Source organism: Mus musculus, chromosome 7 (assembly GCF_000001635.26).
Source record: "Mus musculus strain C57BL/6J chromosome 7, GRCm38.p6 C57BL/6J".
Lineage (NCBI taxonomy): Eukaryota > Metazoa > Chordata > Mammalia > Rodentia > Muridae > Mus > Mus musculus.
This window is the reverse complement of record NC_000073.6, coordinates 99,889,631-99,904,838: the sequence shown is the minus strand read 5'-3', so window position 1 is coordinate 99,904,838 and position 15,208 is coordinate 99,889,631. Positions and strand designations below refer to the sequence as shown.

At 47.6% G+C, this 15,208-nt stretch overlaps 1 protein-coding gene and 1 long non-coding RNA gene across 4 annotated transcripts in view; one reads left to right on the top strand and one right to left on the bottom strand.

Annotated features, from left to right (window-relative positions):
- The window catches only part of Xrra1 (X-ray radiation resistance associated 1), a 58,607-nt gene that overhangs the window by 12,986 nt on the left and 30,413 nt on the right, over positions 1-15,208 (bottom strand). For all 3 annotated transcript variants that reach the window (NM_001164258.1, XM_006508007.3, XM_017322345.2), the window contains 3 exons: positions 7,220-7,348; positions 6,252-6,457; positions 2,093-2,133 (listed from right to left, as the gene is read on the bottom strand). In NM_001164258.1, the coding sequence (NP_001157730.1) occupies positions 2,093-2,133; positions 6,252-6,457; positions 7,220-7,348 (376 nt within the window). The remainder of the gene's footprint in view (positions 1-2,092; positions 2,134-6,251; positions 6,458-7,219; positions 7,349-15,208) is intronic.
- The window catches only part of Gm38405, a 33,115-nt gene that overhangs the window by 1,536 nt on the left and 16,371 nt on the right, over positions 1-15,208 (top strand). Inside the window, exon 3 of the long non-coding RNA XR_003946657.1 lies at positions 124-570. This is a non-coding gene — a long non-coding RNA (predicted gene, 38405). The remainder of the gene's footprint in view (positions 1-123; positions 571-15,208) is intronic.

The following is a 15,208-nucleotide window of genomic DNA, read 5'->3' as shown; positions in this document are numbered from 1 at the left end:
GCAAGCCAGAGCAGAGCACAGACCAGGAAAATCAAGACAGTCTGGCTCAGAGTACACCAGCTGGGAGCATGACTGGTCCCCCAGCAGAAGGACATGCATCTGACTGTTACATTCACCTTCCAGATTCTCAGATACTGATCTATAAGCACCAACGTTCCTGTCAACTGCCATTGATTTCCAAGGTACAGCACTGGCCACAGGCCCCTCCACCCACTATGAATATCCTTTTGCAATGTGACACTGGCACTGGCCAACTCAAAGGAGCAGCTGCAATCTCTACACTTCTAAAACTAGACTGGCTGCCTTACAGTGAAGGCATATGGTACCTTATCTGCCCCAGATCTTCATGTTGAGCTTCTAAAGCCCTGGGATTAAGTGATGAGCTGTCTGTTAGCCAGGATTCCTTGGGCTGCCTGTTAGCCAGGGTTACTTAAACCACATTTCCATTCTGCTAACAGAATCGGGATGGGAGCTGTCAGACACAGTTTGAGGGTGGGGGCTCTGAGCTCAAACATGCATCTAAGAAGACTAACAAAAGTTGCTTTGAGGATCAGGCAAACTCCCTGGTTGGTGAGTTCTAATGTGTGAGGAAGGTGGATGCCAGGTTCCATGGGAGTACGAGGGGAGGGGGTATGGGGGTATGGGGGAATGGGGGTAGGGGGCATGGGGGAATGGGGGCAGGGTGCACACAAGCTTTGCCAGTGGGACCTAGCTGATCTCACCTTACAAGCCATCTCATTTTTCTGACCTCATTTTTTGGTCTGTTATAATGTGACTGTAGTTGTCTGAGCAGGGCCCTTTCTTGAGATCCCTTGAGTTCTAGTAAATTATCGAACAAGGTAGGGGGCTTGTGGGGACTCCCAAATTTATAGCTAGTTGGCCATAGTATGAATAGCTTACCGTTTTCTTCTCCTCCTTCATGACTAGCACCTATGGTGTGGCCAATTTTCTTAGGACACCATATGTGTGTGTGTATGTGTGTATGTATCTAATACATATATACACATATACATGTTTACATATACGTAAACTCAACCTCACACTGGGTGGTTAGTGTCAGCACAGTGCTGCAATCATCCTGCCCCTTCTGCTCCTTTGACAAGAGAATGTGGCCGAGGTACCACATCTGTATTTCTCTCTTCTGCTTCTTTATTGCTCTCTTGAGACCTGACTCTGTTCTGTTGTTAAGACCAGAATGAAGATGACAAGGGAGAGGCCAGGGTCTGCCATATCCTTTGAGGCTCAGCTCCCAGCTGGCTTGCCATGGTGGCAAACCTAGCAGACCTACCTTGCTAGCTCAAAGAATTCTGGAAAGTGACCAGCTGAACTCGAGTCAGAGTTTGTTGCTCTGCAGCAGAGGTTAACCGGCTCGGTTTCTCACACGGTTATATCTGTGAGGAGGCGGCTTACTGTGCTGTGCTATATGCCTCAAGGCTCCGGTTTGGCTAGCTGTAGAAATGCACATCTTGGTGCAAGTGGATGCGTCTATATTTAGTTTACATGTATCCGTCCCCATGAACTTGGCTAGTGAGCTCTGCCCTAGACAAAAACCAGTCTTCTATGCTGCCAAAATCAAACAGTACAGCTTTGACACTGAGGCTCTGATCTGTACGGCACTGCGCCCAGCAGGAACTTGTCTGCTTTTTGAGGCCTTTGTGAGAGAGCTCTGTGAGTCTGTCCCAGTGGCAGTCCCTGTTATATCACCTGAGGTAGCTGCAGCCATTACACTAAGCTGAGCAGTGTCTGGAGGCATGGGGGCAAGGCTGTGGGCTGATGAGGTCAGAAGCTGTTCAGTTCCCCCACCCCACCCACATCAGCATACGACTGACTCACAGTGGGTGCTCAGCAAAAACTTGTTCACTTAGAGTGACCTAAAAAAATGTCTCCTGTGGCTTATTCAGTTTTGTTTGTTACCATCTAGGGCTCTTGTCATTATTCTCTAACTAGCACAGTACAGTTCTTTACAAGAATTAACACTATATCCGGTATTATAAGTAATCCAGATGTGGCCGGGAATGTCGCTCAGGGGTTACAGCGCTTGTCCTAGTAGCATAACAGACAAACACAGATGTGAAGTAGCAGGTCCTCCTACCTCTGAGGTTGAAAATCCAGGGTAAGAGGAGAACACAACCTCTGAAACAGAAAAAGAGACGGAAGGAAGGTGGTGAGGACCTTGTGACCCCCACTGTGTCTTCTGGGTGCCTCCACAACAGGTCCAGTACTAACCCAGAAAAGGATTAGACTGGGAGGAAACCCAAGTCCTTAGCCAGGCTGCTGGGTGCCTGCATGGTTGGTCCCCTCCCTCCTCCTCCCCTCTTCTCCCACCTCAGCTCACTCTGCTCTTCTGCTCACTCAGTGTTTCTGTCACGTGGGCCTTCATCTTAACTTTGCAATGTGTGAGCTCTTTCTAGCCCCAGTGCTACTGGGGAGCCTGCATGGAGAAGAAAGCTAACCAGCTGTCTCATAAGAGAGCGATGAACAGGAAAGACACCCGTCTGAGGAGGAGGTGAAGACATGTTGAATGTCTGGAAACACAATGTGTTAGTTGGTGAAGTCGGTGAGAACAGTTGGGCTAGGGAGGAGGCTGCAGAAGAGCTCATCCTGAGGTGATGGGACTGAGATGAGCCAATTGACTGCTGCGTGTCACCTAAGGACCAAGGCAGGCCATCTGTGGGGATACACCCTGTGCAGGCAGCACTCTGCCTTACCTGACATTCCTGACAGGGTGAGAAAGGTCACATGACAATAAACAGTAGAGGACAGTAGGTGAGACAACACTTGCCCTGAACAGCTCTCCTAGCTGGCAATCTAGCAGGGACCAGGGAAGGGTCATGCAGCACACTACCAGTCTGCCAGGGAATGAGCCACCTTAGGCTCCGGCAAGGAGGTGCCTGGTGGGAGGAGGTCTTTGACAGCAGGGAGGGAGGGGCTCCCTTGCTCTGGTCTGTGTCCCAGAGCTTCTGCAGCTGCTGTGATTCCTAGGAATGGCAGAATGGAAGCTTCACCTTGCTTAGCATGTAAATTCAGTTGGCATTATTTTCCACATTCACAAAGCAGCCTAATTCTGACCCGCTTGGTGGGTCCTCCCTTCAAAGATCTGGGTCAGCTCCACAAGGCCAGCTGAGCACAGACAGCAGCAGCTCTTCCTCATGTCTAAGTCTCAGATCTAGAGTCCACGAGGCCCTTCCTGCAAGATTCTAATTTTCCTGGATTCCAACCTCTTGGTGTGTGTGTGTGTGTGTGTGTGTGTGTCCAGGCCCCAACGGCTTCACAACATTGTCTCACAACACTTAAAAACTGAAAACAGTATCCAGCTTTCCTAGGAAACAGAAGAGAGGTACACACTGCACACTCTGAACTCACTGTATGAGGCAAGCACAGCCTTTATCACCAGTCCTCACAGGAGCATCTTAACAGAGGACATTACACCAGTCACCTGCTGGACACTGCAAAAACCCTCCTCAGAATGTCAGTAAATTCAATTGCATGGCCAAGGGTCAGGGTCTTGTCCTGGTAATGCAAGCCTGACTCGGCACTGAGATGTCTATCCGAGGCTCTCTCATTTCACCAACCCCTTCAAATAAAGGATGTGTGGGTTGGTGGGGCATGGCTTTAATCCCAGTACTGGGGGGTCAGAGGCGGAGGCAGGCAGATCTCTAAGTTCCAGGCCACCCAGAGTTACATGGTAAGACCCTATCTCAAGAAAAAAAAATCACTTTCCCACCTCCAAAAAAAATCAATCTGTAACTATCAGCCCAATTTCAAAAGCATCCAATAAAAGGCAACACCAATTCCCAGAAGGAAAAACTCAGAAAACTAGGAATGCCTGTGAACTTCTTCACATTTAAGGCATCTACAAAAATATATACAGCTAATATACTTTTGGATATTGAACACTTCTTTCAAGGTTTCACAGGAAATTTCCCACCGTCACTGCTTTCAACACCATTCTGGCAGTGGTGGCACACGCCTTCAATCCCAGCACCTGGGAGGCAGAGACAGGTAGGTTTCTGAGTTGGAGGCCAGCTTGGCCTACAGAGTGAGTTTCAGAGAAAGCCTGTCTTGAAACAAACAAACCACCATACTGTTGTGGTCATACAATACAGCAATAAAAAGGTGCTAAGAGCTCTTACAGCTGGAAAAGAGGAGCTAAAACATCATCATATATAGATGCTGCCACCATGAACACAGATGAATTCAAAAGAGCCTGAAAGTGACCGGAGGCAAGAAATGAACTTGGGACTGCTATGGATATGAGTTCAACATGTCAGTGTACCAGCAACAAATGAACGGGACTGGAGTATCAAAATCGGCACCACTGATGACTGCTCGCATAAAGAGATCAAAGCCTGGGGACACATCTGATGACATGTGCATGCTCTCAGCCTTGGAAGCAACAGAGCCTCCTGCGAGGAGCTAAAGGACTTGACCATCAGGCTGGAGAGGTGGCTCAGTGGCTAAGAGGACCAGCTACTCTTCCAAAGGACCTGATTTCAATTTCCAGCACACACTTGGCAGCTCACAATCTTCTTTAACTCCACTCCCAGGAGAGCCTATCCCCTCTTCTGGCCTCTTCAAGCATGGCATACACTTGGTGCACAGACATACATATGGACAGAACACACACATAAAATGTTAAAAGACCTGAAAACTGATAGGGTGTGTTCTTTGACTATTCTGGAAAACATATCATAAGGACATTATTTCCACCTTGACCTAGATATTCAGTACACTTCCAATCAAATGCAGGCCTTTAGTGGTGCAGAAGTTGTCGGGCACTGCAGCTCTCTCTCCTGAAGAGGCTCACTAGCAAGCAGCAAGGCTAGGATAAGTGGCTAGGCCTAGTTACTGTGGCACTCACTCCTGCTGTCACTTCAGCTTGGGAGCACAGCAGGGTATGGGCTAGTATGCTAAAAAAATACATTTGCATGAAAACAGCCTTATGTAATGGTATAATTAAAAAAAGGAAAAGAGAATTTCTATAAAAGTCTTTATAGAGGACCATTGAAGTGGGCAGGCCAATGGCAGACCAAGCTCACATCTAGCCAGATACCCCTGCTACAGAAACAAGTCAGGGGAAAAACAAACTACACAGATTTTTTTGTAACATTTATAAAGGATTTGTGTCCAGGATTATTAAAAAACCAATAAATCAAGAAAAAAGTACACATTCCAATATGAGTATTTCCCAAAGGAACATCAAACTGACCAACACACATACAGAACTTGACATCACTGGCCACTTGAGAGTTGGAAGATGAAACCACGATGCCCTGCCCCTACATATCCAACTCAAGCAGCTGTGAGGCTATGGAGTCCCTGGGACTCACATGTCAGAGTAGGAGCCATGCTGGGAAACATTTGCAGTGTCACGGATGCGTAACAACATGTGTAACAAGCAAGTCTTCTCCTAGGCACACTCCCCAAGGAAACAAGGGCATGTTCCCGCTGAGTGGTAAGAGGATGCTCACAGCAGCTCACAGCCCCAAACGAGATATAACCAGGTCTCTCAGCAAAAAGGAAATAAATTGTGATTATATATATATATATATATATGGCATAAATAAGAGCAGGGGAAAAGCTCTATGGGGTAATATTGACATAACACTGGGTGAAAAAAACTGGGCACGAAGTCCATGCACAGTCCTGTGCACGTGGGTCAAGTTGGGCAAAGGTGGTTATTCTTAGAGGTATTTGCTGGGAGGGTCCCACTGGGAATGTTCTGGATTGTAATGTAAGGCGTGTATATAAAGAGTGTAGATAAAACCTCAAGCTCTGCACATGATGTCTGTACTTCACCTGCCATACGTCATTTTCCCCAATTTAAACTGTAGACAAATAGCTGGCAGATACACTAACATAACCACCTTAATGGGACCTGAACAGAATATGTCCAACCCAGAGATGTGATCCTCTGTTACCGGCTTGGGTTTAAGATGTGTTCATGTCTTTCCTTTCTGCCTCGGGGGTCTGCCATGTGGATGTGACTCTTGGAACTGTGGGGCCATCCTGAGAACCTGACAGGAAGCAGACTAATAGTGCCCAGGAAGATGGAAAGACCGGAAGCCCTTGAGGACATGGATACACCACAGACTCTCCTGACTTCTTTCTTAGTATATGGAATTAAAACAAGTTATTCACTTTTACTTGGAGTGTGCAAGCCTCTTACCTGACAGGCTGTTTCGGAAGAATCACTCTCATGATCAACCCCCAGCAGCTTACTCCACAGTGGAGCAAGGGCCATAGCTCACCTGTGCGGTCAACGTCCTTCTTCATGGGCAGTACGGTATAATTTGGTTGCTCATCAGGTGTCTCAAATATCCACATCTGGGGCTGCAGCTCTTTCTGGGGATTTGGTCCCTCTGTGACCCAGTCCCCCGACCCATCACGGAGCTGAATCTGTTGTAAGTACGGGATCCGGACAATCTTGTTTTGGTCCAGGCTCAACTTCTTCAGTCTTCAATTAAGGAAAGTAAATTTAGAATCACAGCAGTGGTGTTACCCTGGGCTATTGCTGAGCAAGCTGGGAGACACACATGGATTTGGGCTTGGCCATGGACACCTGTTGTGTGACCTTGAGTTGGGGGAACTTTCTTTCTCTGGGGGTCAATGCTCCTACCTCATAAAGGGGGTAATGATTATTAATTCTGGTGAAGACTCTGGTGAAGACGACATGAGACAATATAAACAGTAGGCACAAAGCAGTAGCCATTAAGTAGTAGCCAAATTCAAAGAAAATATTCTAGGGATTTTTGTCACATATGCACAACTTGAAAGCTAAAGTTATCTGTGAGGTTGTGGGGGCAGTTGTATGTGAGGGGGTTGTGTGGGGTGTATGTGGATTGTATGTGGTGGGGTTGTGTGAAGGGGTTGTGTGTGGGGTGGTTGTATTGTGTGGGGTATGTGTGGGTTATATGGTGGGGTTATGTGGGGGGTGTTGTGTATGGGCAGTTGTTTCTGTGTAGTTGTTGGGGGTTGTGTGTGTGTGGGTGTCTTGGTTTCAGAATCAGGAATCTATCCTGGACAAGAGCTAATCCTACTCCTGACAGATCTAGCCTTACTGATGTTGCCCAGAGAGAGAACTGACTTGCCCAAGGCTACAAAGCAGAGTTACATGGTGGAGCTGGGACTTCACCCCGTGCCATGTAGCCTGAATGCAGCCCTCGGGTGTGAGCCCCACTGGGGTTGGGGACAGTGATGAGGAAGGCTGTGACAATACCTCCTGAGCCCAGCCAGACTGGCAAAGCAGCTGGGATTGGACAGTTTGTTGTCATCCAGCATCAGGGTCTCCAGCGCTGGGAACCTCAGGATGTACTTCTTGCTTGTCAGTGATGTCATGGATGCCTCCCTGTGGGCACAGAGATCTTGGGTACTGAGCGGGGGGAAGAGAATGAGAGCCACTATCCCCAGGAAGAAGGGAAGATAGGAAGCTGACCAGGAGGATTAACTGGCTTCGAAACTTCCCTAGTGCCCACCAGAGGTCCACATAGAGATGAGGAGCAGGCATAATTCCTGCCCACTGACCCCTTCTCCAAGCCCTGCTTGTGCACACAGGCTGCCGCATGGAGAAAGCTTCACTGACACAGGGCAGGGATGGGATTGTAGGGCCATTGGCTGTGCTGATGGTCGCCTCCAGGGTGGATGAAGCAAGACCAAATTGTAGAATTGTGCAACAAAATGGTACACTGTACAACTCTGGCCAAAGGCAGATTGCTGGGTACCTGTTGTTACTTAGCCTGAGGATTGGTAACCATGGGAACGATATACTCTTGGCTTGGACCATGGCTGTGCTTTCGAGGTTTCCTTGGGGAATTGCAAAAACACCTGAGAGAGGGATTCAAGAGGCTGGGACATCAGGGAGTGGTAGCAGTTTAGGTGTGACAGTTAATCTGACCTCCTGTCTCCAGGGGGATGAGGCCTAGCTTGTCCTAAAGATCTGTGGGCAGATGGCTCAGATCACAGTCTCACCTCTCCCTGCATATCCCACTCCATCCACACAGAATAGAGACACCTGTGACACACACAAACATGGAGCCCATGAGTGAGCTACAAGCACACAGGCAAGAGGTAAGACAACCAACATTTCTCCTAAGCCTACATCATTCCTGCTGTGATAAGGGACTTCACACATGTCCTTGGAGGATGTCAGTGGGAGAGGTACTGTCTACCTGGTTTCCAATCAGGAAGCTCAGCAACTCGTTGAAAGTCTCATAGCTACCACGAGGCAGAGAATAAACTAGAGCTTAGCCTCTGTCCGATCCACAAGCCCAGACCCTTCCCACCACTGGCCTCCTCTTCCCACCACTGGCCTTCTCTTCCCATCACCGGCCTCCTCTTCTGGTCACATCTTTAAGTCCCTTGTGGATTACAGGGTGAGGAGATAGAGAAACCTGGTCTAGAGAGAGCTTGGCAAAGGTTCAAAAGCAAGTGCAAAATTGGGGTGGATCAGAAGGAGGAGGAAGAGGAAGAAGAGGAGAGGGAGGAGAAAGAGGAAGAGGAGGGAAAGGAGGAGAAAGAGGAGGAGGGAGTGAATACAGCCAAATGTCCTGTACAAAATTCTTAGAACTAATGAAAAATGAAGGCACTGGGATCCTTAAGTCATGACCATTTCACAGGTGGCTCTTGGGAGGGGTCCAGCCGTTCATTCCCTCCAGAATTTCCTTAGCAGGTGTTTATGTTGCCAGGTACTGGGAGAAAGGGGGGCACTGCCCTCCTCTCCAGGCATTTCCAGTCTCATGGAGGAGGCAAGAAATGCTGCCATGATAAGGCAACTGCTATACCTGAAGCAGGGGTGGGGGTGGGGCTCAGGAAAGGCAATGCTTCAGTGAATTAATAAAGAATGACGAGAGGGATTCTGCCATGCTCTTAACTCTGCAAAAAAGGAAAGCAGTAGAAGAAATAACTCCTGGCTCTGTAGCTCTGGGCAGCCATGCCTCCTATAGTGGGGGGCGCGCGCATGCGCATGTGCACACACACACACACACACACACACACACACACACACACACACACACACATGCATGTGGCCCAGCTGTGAAGATACTCCGGTAGAGTTACAGAGACAGGTGGGTATAAAGTTGAGAGAGAATTTTGGGCTGCTATCCAGTCCTTGGACCTACAGTCTTAACATAGATCCTGTTTAAGATACAGTTGTGAGATTCCTGGGGTTCTTATAATGAATTCTCCCCTTTTGGGCTTACTGTAAAACTGACAGCCTTCTATGGATATTACCATGTTCTGACTGAACAAGGGCAGGCAGGGCTTATGTGGTTTCATAAGGGGCACTGGCAGCAGAGGGGACAGGGGCCTTTAGTAACAGGGGCCTTTCCTTTCCCTAGAGAGACAACTTCTGCTCAATGAATTTTGAATCTCTACTTGACAGAATAAGTGGGAAGGCACACAGCAGCTCTTTGTTCTACTCCACGACAGGAGCCAAGCCTTCAGAGACCCCCATTAAGCATCACCATGGTGAAGGGGCTCCGTTTGTTTCTGTGACAGTAATCCTACCTCACATTCTTAAAGTCTGCCCTAGTGAAAACATAGCAAAAGGTTGTTTTTGTTTTTGTTTTGTTTTTTCCTGTCCATAAAATAGGTGTTGAAAGGGGGACAGGGACTAGCAAGATGGCTCAGCAGGCAAAGGCTCCTGTTGCCAATCCTGACAACCTGTTTTTCAATCCTGGAACCCACAAATATGAGGAGAGAACCAACTTGCACAAGTTGGACCGCCACACATGCCAGGGCGGGCACACTCCCATAATAAAGCAATCTAAAGAACCCATAGTTATAAAGAAAGCAGGGTACGTGAATGTGTGTGTGTGCATGTGTGTGTGCGTGTGTGGCATGGGACCTAGCAGAAGCCCACTGCAGCTATGTCTCTACTGTAGAGCTTTCTCCACAGTCTCAGCAGATGAACTCTTTAAAGTGGCAGTTTACCAGAGGCGGAGAAGCTGAGGTTTCCAGCTCTTCATGCGAGAAATGTCATGTGCATTGCCCCCTGCCTGGAAATGGATTACTATTTTTAAGAATAGGGTAGGTAAATGTCTTAGAAGCTGAGCACGCACACACACTAGTGGCTGGATTCAGCCACAGAAACGCATGCTTCTTCTTAGCAGAAGCCAGGGCTGAGCATAAGCAGCCTGGAGCTCTAGCTCATGAAGCCTGATGCCTGCGCCTGCTGGGCTTGGCCCTGACTTCTGGTGCGGAGCATCTCTGTCATACAGTAAAAGGCCATTTCTTATACTTTATGCCAAGAGCCTTGCAGTTCTCAGAGCACAATGATTTCAGCTGTCATCCTGGTGCAGACAGGAGCGAGTGGACTCTGCAGTTCTTATATACAGGGCAACAAGTTTCTACTTGGGCCTAAAATGCCCACCAAGGATCATGTGCTAAATGCTTGGTGCCAGCCGATGGCTTTATGGTGTAGTCACAGAAACTCCAGGACATGAAACCTTGTTGCAAAAACATTAGGTCACTGCTAAGAACAGGGTCTCCTTTGTCCCTAGTTCCCATTCCATGTTCTGTCTGTGTGTTCTAACCACTACATGTGCCCTAAGGCACCCTCCGTCAGATAGTCTGCCTGGCCACAGCCAGGAACTAGGGAGACAGTGACCATGGGTCAAGCCTTGAAAAGCGTGAGCCAAAATGAATTCTTCTTTCTCGTACTTGTCTCTTTGAGGTATTCTGTCCCAGAGACACAGAGCTGACTCACACAGAAGGAAGCAATGGCAGGGACTTGCTTTCCTCTAGGCAGCAAGGCTTCCCACTGAAAAGACCCAGACTGCTGAATAATGAGCAAAAAGAAAAAAAGATGCATCATTCAAAAACCAGCAAGAGATGTGAAGGCCATGAGGAAGCAGTATACAGACTGTAAATCCCGAAGAGGGGTCTGAATGGAGGGAGCTGGGCAGCCTCAAGGGCATTTGCTGATCCTGATGGAATTGAATTATGGCTGAACAGTCTGGAGAATCAAAGCATAGAGCACGCCATCGAGAAGCGGAGATGCTAAAGGGATGGCCACCCTCAGGAGAGTGTGAGCCAGACAGAGCCCCCTCTCATCTCACAACCAGGAAAGCTGTCTCGGAGTGAACAGGGATGGAGCATTCTCAAAGCTGTATCTCAAATCCATGTCATTAGAATAATCAGAAAATAGCCATAGGGAGTGCTCCTGGGAGCCACAGTGAGTGCTCCTGGGAGCCACAGTGAGTGCTCCTGGGCACCTGGCCAGATAATTGGAAGGGTTTATTGGGTTGAAGACAAGTAACATGGGCCAACTTCCTTTGGCATAGAAAAGAGAATCCATGCAATATACATACTTTAAAACAATCTACTTTAAGGTGCCTGAAATAAGCTGTGAAGAGTTACGGGGGCTGAGTTCAATGAGGAGACCCTAGAGCTGTCTGCCCACTGTAGAGGTGACAGGCAGGCTGAGAAACTGACCAGACAGTTTGTTAGTAGTGCCAGTGGAGGGTCCCAAACCCTAGGCCCACAGCATGCCACAGAATGGAAGCCCAATAAAATGCCCATGGTTCTAGGTTAGGACATTGAGGGACTAAACTGTAAAAGGCAGTGTGTACTAGAAATAATTTCTAATAATTTTAGTTACTATAATTGAATTAGGAAGGTTTAGAATTATTCATGTAGAGACTCTGGTTATCTACATGAATCTGACAAGAAAAAAGTAATTTAAGTTGTTCAAAGAGAGAATTGGAACATCTCATTTGGGTTCCATATTTGCATTTCAACTAGAATTGGGCTTCAATATAATAGAAAAGCACGTTCTTGCCTCATATTAGCTAATTTTGAGTACTTACTATGACTCTGTAGCTACCATGCTGAGCAACACCCATACAAAACATTTCCCACACTGTAGTAAGCAGCACCACACAGTGTTAAACCAGACTTATACAAACCATCAGACAATACCTGCAGACTCGTGTAAGTCTTTGAGCCTGTGGAAGGTATGGGGGCTACCATTCAGTGTGGGGGTCACGGAGGCCAGAGAAGACTAGAAATTCAGCCCACTTGTAGTTCCCCCCCCCCCCACAGTGTGAATGAGACACACTGACTGACTAACAGAACACCCACAATGTTTACTCAATAACAACCTGGTGGACTGTTACTATGGAAAAATGCCACCTTGAAGCTCTAAGAAATTTCCTTCCCTAACAGTAAACTGAAAATACCACTGGCATCTTGAGGTCACCACAGAGCGAGCACTGCCAGCTGGGAAGAGGAGGATCATGGAGCACATGGCCTGCCTGCAAAGTGTCCTTGTGCAGATGTCAGGTCTTGAAGAATGACTGTAGATTGTTCCATCTTTAACATCCCGATGACTCCACCTCCAGCTGCTGTTGCAGATGTGAAATCTTCCTGTGTTGAATCAGCAGAGCTCTAGGCACTGGGAATCTATCTGAGGCCCTGAAAAAGGTTCCTTCTCCTTATCAGCTAACAGGAACTTCCAGAAATGGTTTGTCTTAGTGTGATGGGGACAACAGTGTACCTGTGTCCTCTTCCTCCAGGGCCATATTAACGTCAAGCCCTGTCACCATTGATCCGTCAGGATGAATTGTTTTGATGTCCCACAGAAAACAACATGCTGACTGGAGTTGGTGACAAGAAAAGTTACCACTCCCACCCCTCCCCCACTCCCACCACTGCTATGGATTAGTAAGGTTCGAATGGGTCACAGGTAGGAGGTAAAACACAGAAGAATTCTGGGGACTGTCACCTTGTGTTCAGGTACCTGGAGCATTTGAGCTATATCTCTTGTACTTTGTACCACCTGTTGCTAAGAAAATTATAAGTTAAGCGTTCGTGCCGTTCAAACCATTGACTGACTATTCCCTGAGACCGCCAGTGGTCAAGACAAGGCTCTGCAGCAGGCTGAGAATGTAGTGAGAACTGCTCTTCTGTATGACCCACTCAGCAAGCACACTGGGTGCAAAAGGTCCATAGCATCAGACGTGTCACACGGACAGAGTTACCGCACTTCCTGTTTTTAAGGGAAGCCTGAGATTCTCCATTTTCTCAAACAATTGTTCTTTTGTTCTCTCTTAAATATGTTCTGTTTTGGATGATGTATGACTGACAAGGTTATGCTATAAATAGAGCCCTTTGTAGACAGAAATAGTGGAGATCATTAAGAACAAAGTAATGCCCTTATTCTGATCAGTATTCTCTTTTTGAAGTTCAGTTTTGGCTCACTACTGTGTGCTGGCAGAGACTGGCACACGGGACACAAAATGGCCATGTGATGTGAGTCACTTATGAACCAGATGTCTGACAGAATGGCCCCATCAAGTGGCAGGAATATGCTTTTGAAAATAATCTCTCTCTCTCTCTCTCTCTCTCTCTCTCTCTCTCTCTCTCTCTCTCTCTCTCTCTCTCTCTCTCTCTCCCTCTCTCCCTCTCTCCCTCTCTCCCTCTCTCTCCCCCTCCAGGGTTTCTCTGTGTAGCCTTAGCTATGCTGGAACTTGTAGACCAGGCTGGCCTCAAACTCATAGAGATCTGCCTGACTTTACCTCTGCCTCCTCCTCCTGAGTGCTGGGATTAAAGGGGTGCACTACCACACATTTAAAATGTATACATGATGGAGTGTGGTGTGATGCTTTGGTAAGATATACATTGCATCATATTCATACCTGCACCAGCACATCCATTTTCTCAAATATATACCATTTCATGATAAAATAGTCCAAATATTTCCTTCTAATTATTTTCTTCTTTTAAAAACATAGCATATACTTGTTATCTGTACAATATAACTTACCCTAGTGGACAGCAGAATTTGAGAACTCATTCTCTATATACTGGTAGCTTAGTGCTTATTGATTCCCCTCTCCTCATGCTCCATTCCCAACTTTCTCCAGCTTCATTTTATTCTACTCTCAGCATTTATGAGATAAACTTTAAAAAATTCTGCATATGGAGGTAGCTATGGTGTATGCGTGATCATGTCTGTGTGGGGGGGTGGCTATGGTGTATGTGTATGTGTGATCATACCTGTGTATGGGGGTGGCTATGGTATATGTGTATGTGTGGCCATGTCAGTGCAACTGTGTGCATCAGTGTATGGGGGAAGAGAGGTCAATGCCAGGGTCTTCCTCTATCATTCTCTACTATTTTTGTGAGATAGGGTCTCTCACTGAACCCAGAGGTTTGAGCAGGCAGGCTGGCCCTGGACTCTGTCTGACTCTATCCCTACCCTAGGATTTAAGAGTCACAGGTGGGTGGACAAGCACACCCCAGTGTTTACCCACGGAGCCACTCCCTGCCCTACTTTTGGAAATAGGATCCTATGTACCCCAGCTGGCCTCAGATGCACAACACATCTTTGAACACCCAATCCTCTTGCCTCCACTTCCTGGAGGCTAGGACTGCAGCTGTGTGCCACCACACCGAGTTTATGCTGGGTAGGGGTGGGTGGGTTGAGGCCAGGGCTCTGTGCACACTAGGCATGGACTTTACCAACTGAGCTAAATGCTCAGCTGAGTCATCTGTTCTAGATTTCATGTATAAGTGAGATCTTGCAGGATTTGTTCTGGGGAAAGCATCTTAAATTTAAGGTCAGTTCCCAGGAAGTCTGGAACGCATGGCTTAGATTCCTGTGGGGCCTATTCCAGCTGTGCCACTGTCTCTCCATCAGCCCACAGCTAAAGCCTCAGGACCAGGAGCCCAGGGACGCCTCTACTGTACTTGCAAATTATTTTGTATATGGTATGGCTCTACACAGCAGTAAAGCTTGGAACAACTCACTTGACTATCTGTTTGCTTGCTTGGAGAGTCAGAAGTACAGATCTTTCCTGACCAGTGGGTGAATAATAAAAGACTTGTAAGAAAGAAAGAGGAAAGGAGGGAGAGGGAGAGGGAGAGGGAGAGGGAGAGGGAGGAGGGGGAGGGAGAGGGAACTGCTAGCAGGGTGGTTTGGAGTGATCTTTGAATGAACTTCCAGAATAGGTGGGGTGTGAAGGCTCGTCCTGTCCTCTGTTGATATGTCCTCTGTGGATATATATATACACTGCAGCAATCTCAGTGACCAGATGGACAAGGAGACCTAATTCCATGAATGTCAGGTGGCCAACTGGTCTCACAGCAGGGAGGAAGACTCTGCACTTCCCCCTCATCAAAGCACAGCTGTGCATCATCTGCCAACAGCAGAGGTCACTGCTGTGCCTGCTGCAAAGGGCACTGTTTCCTGGAGCGAGGGACT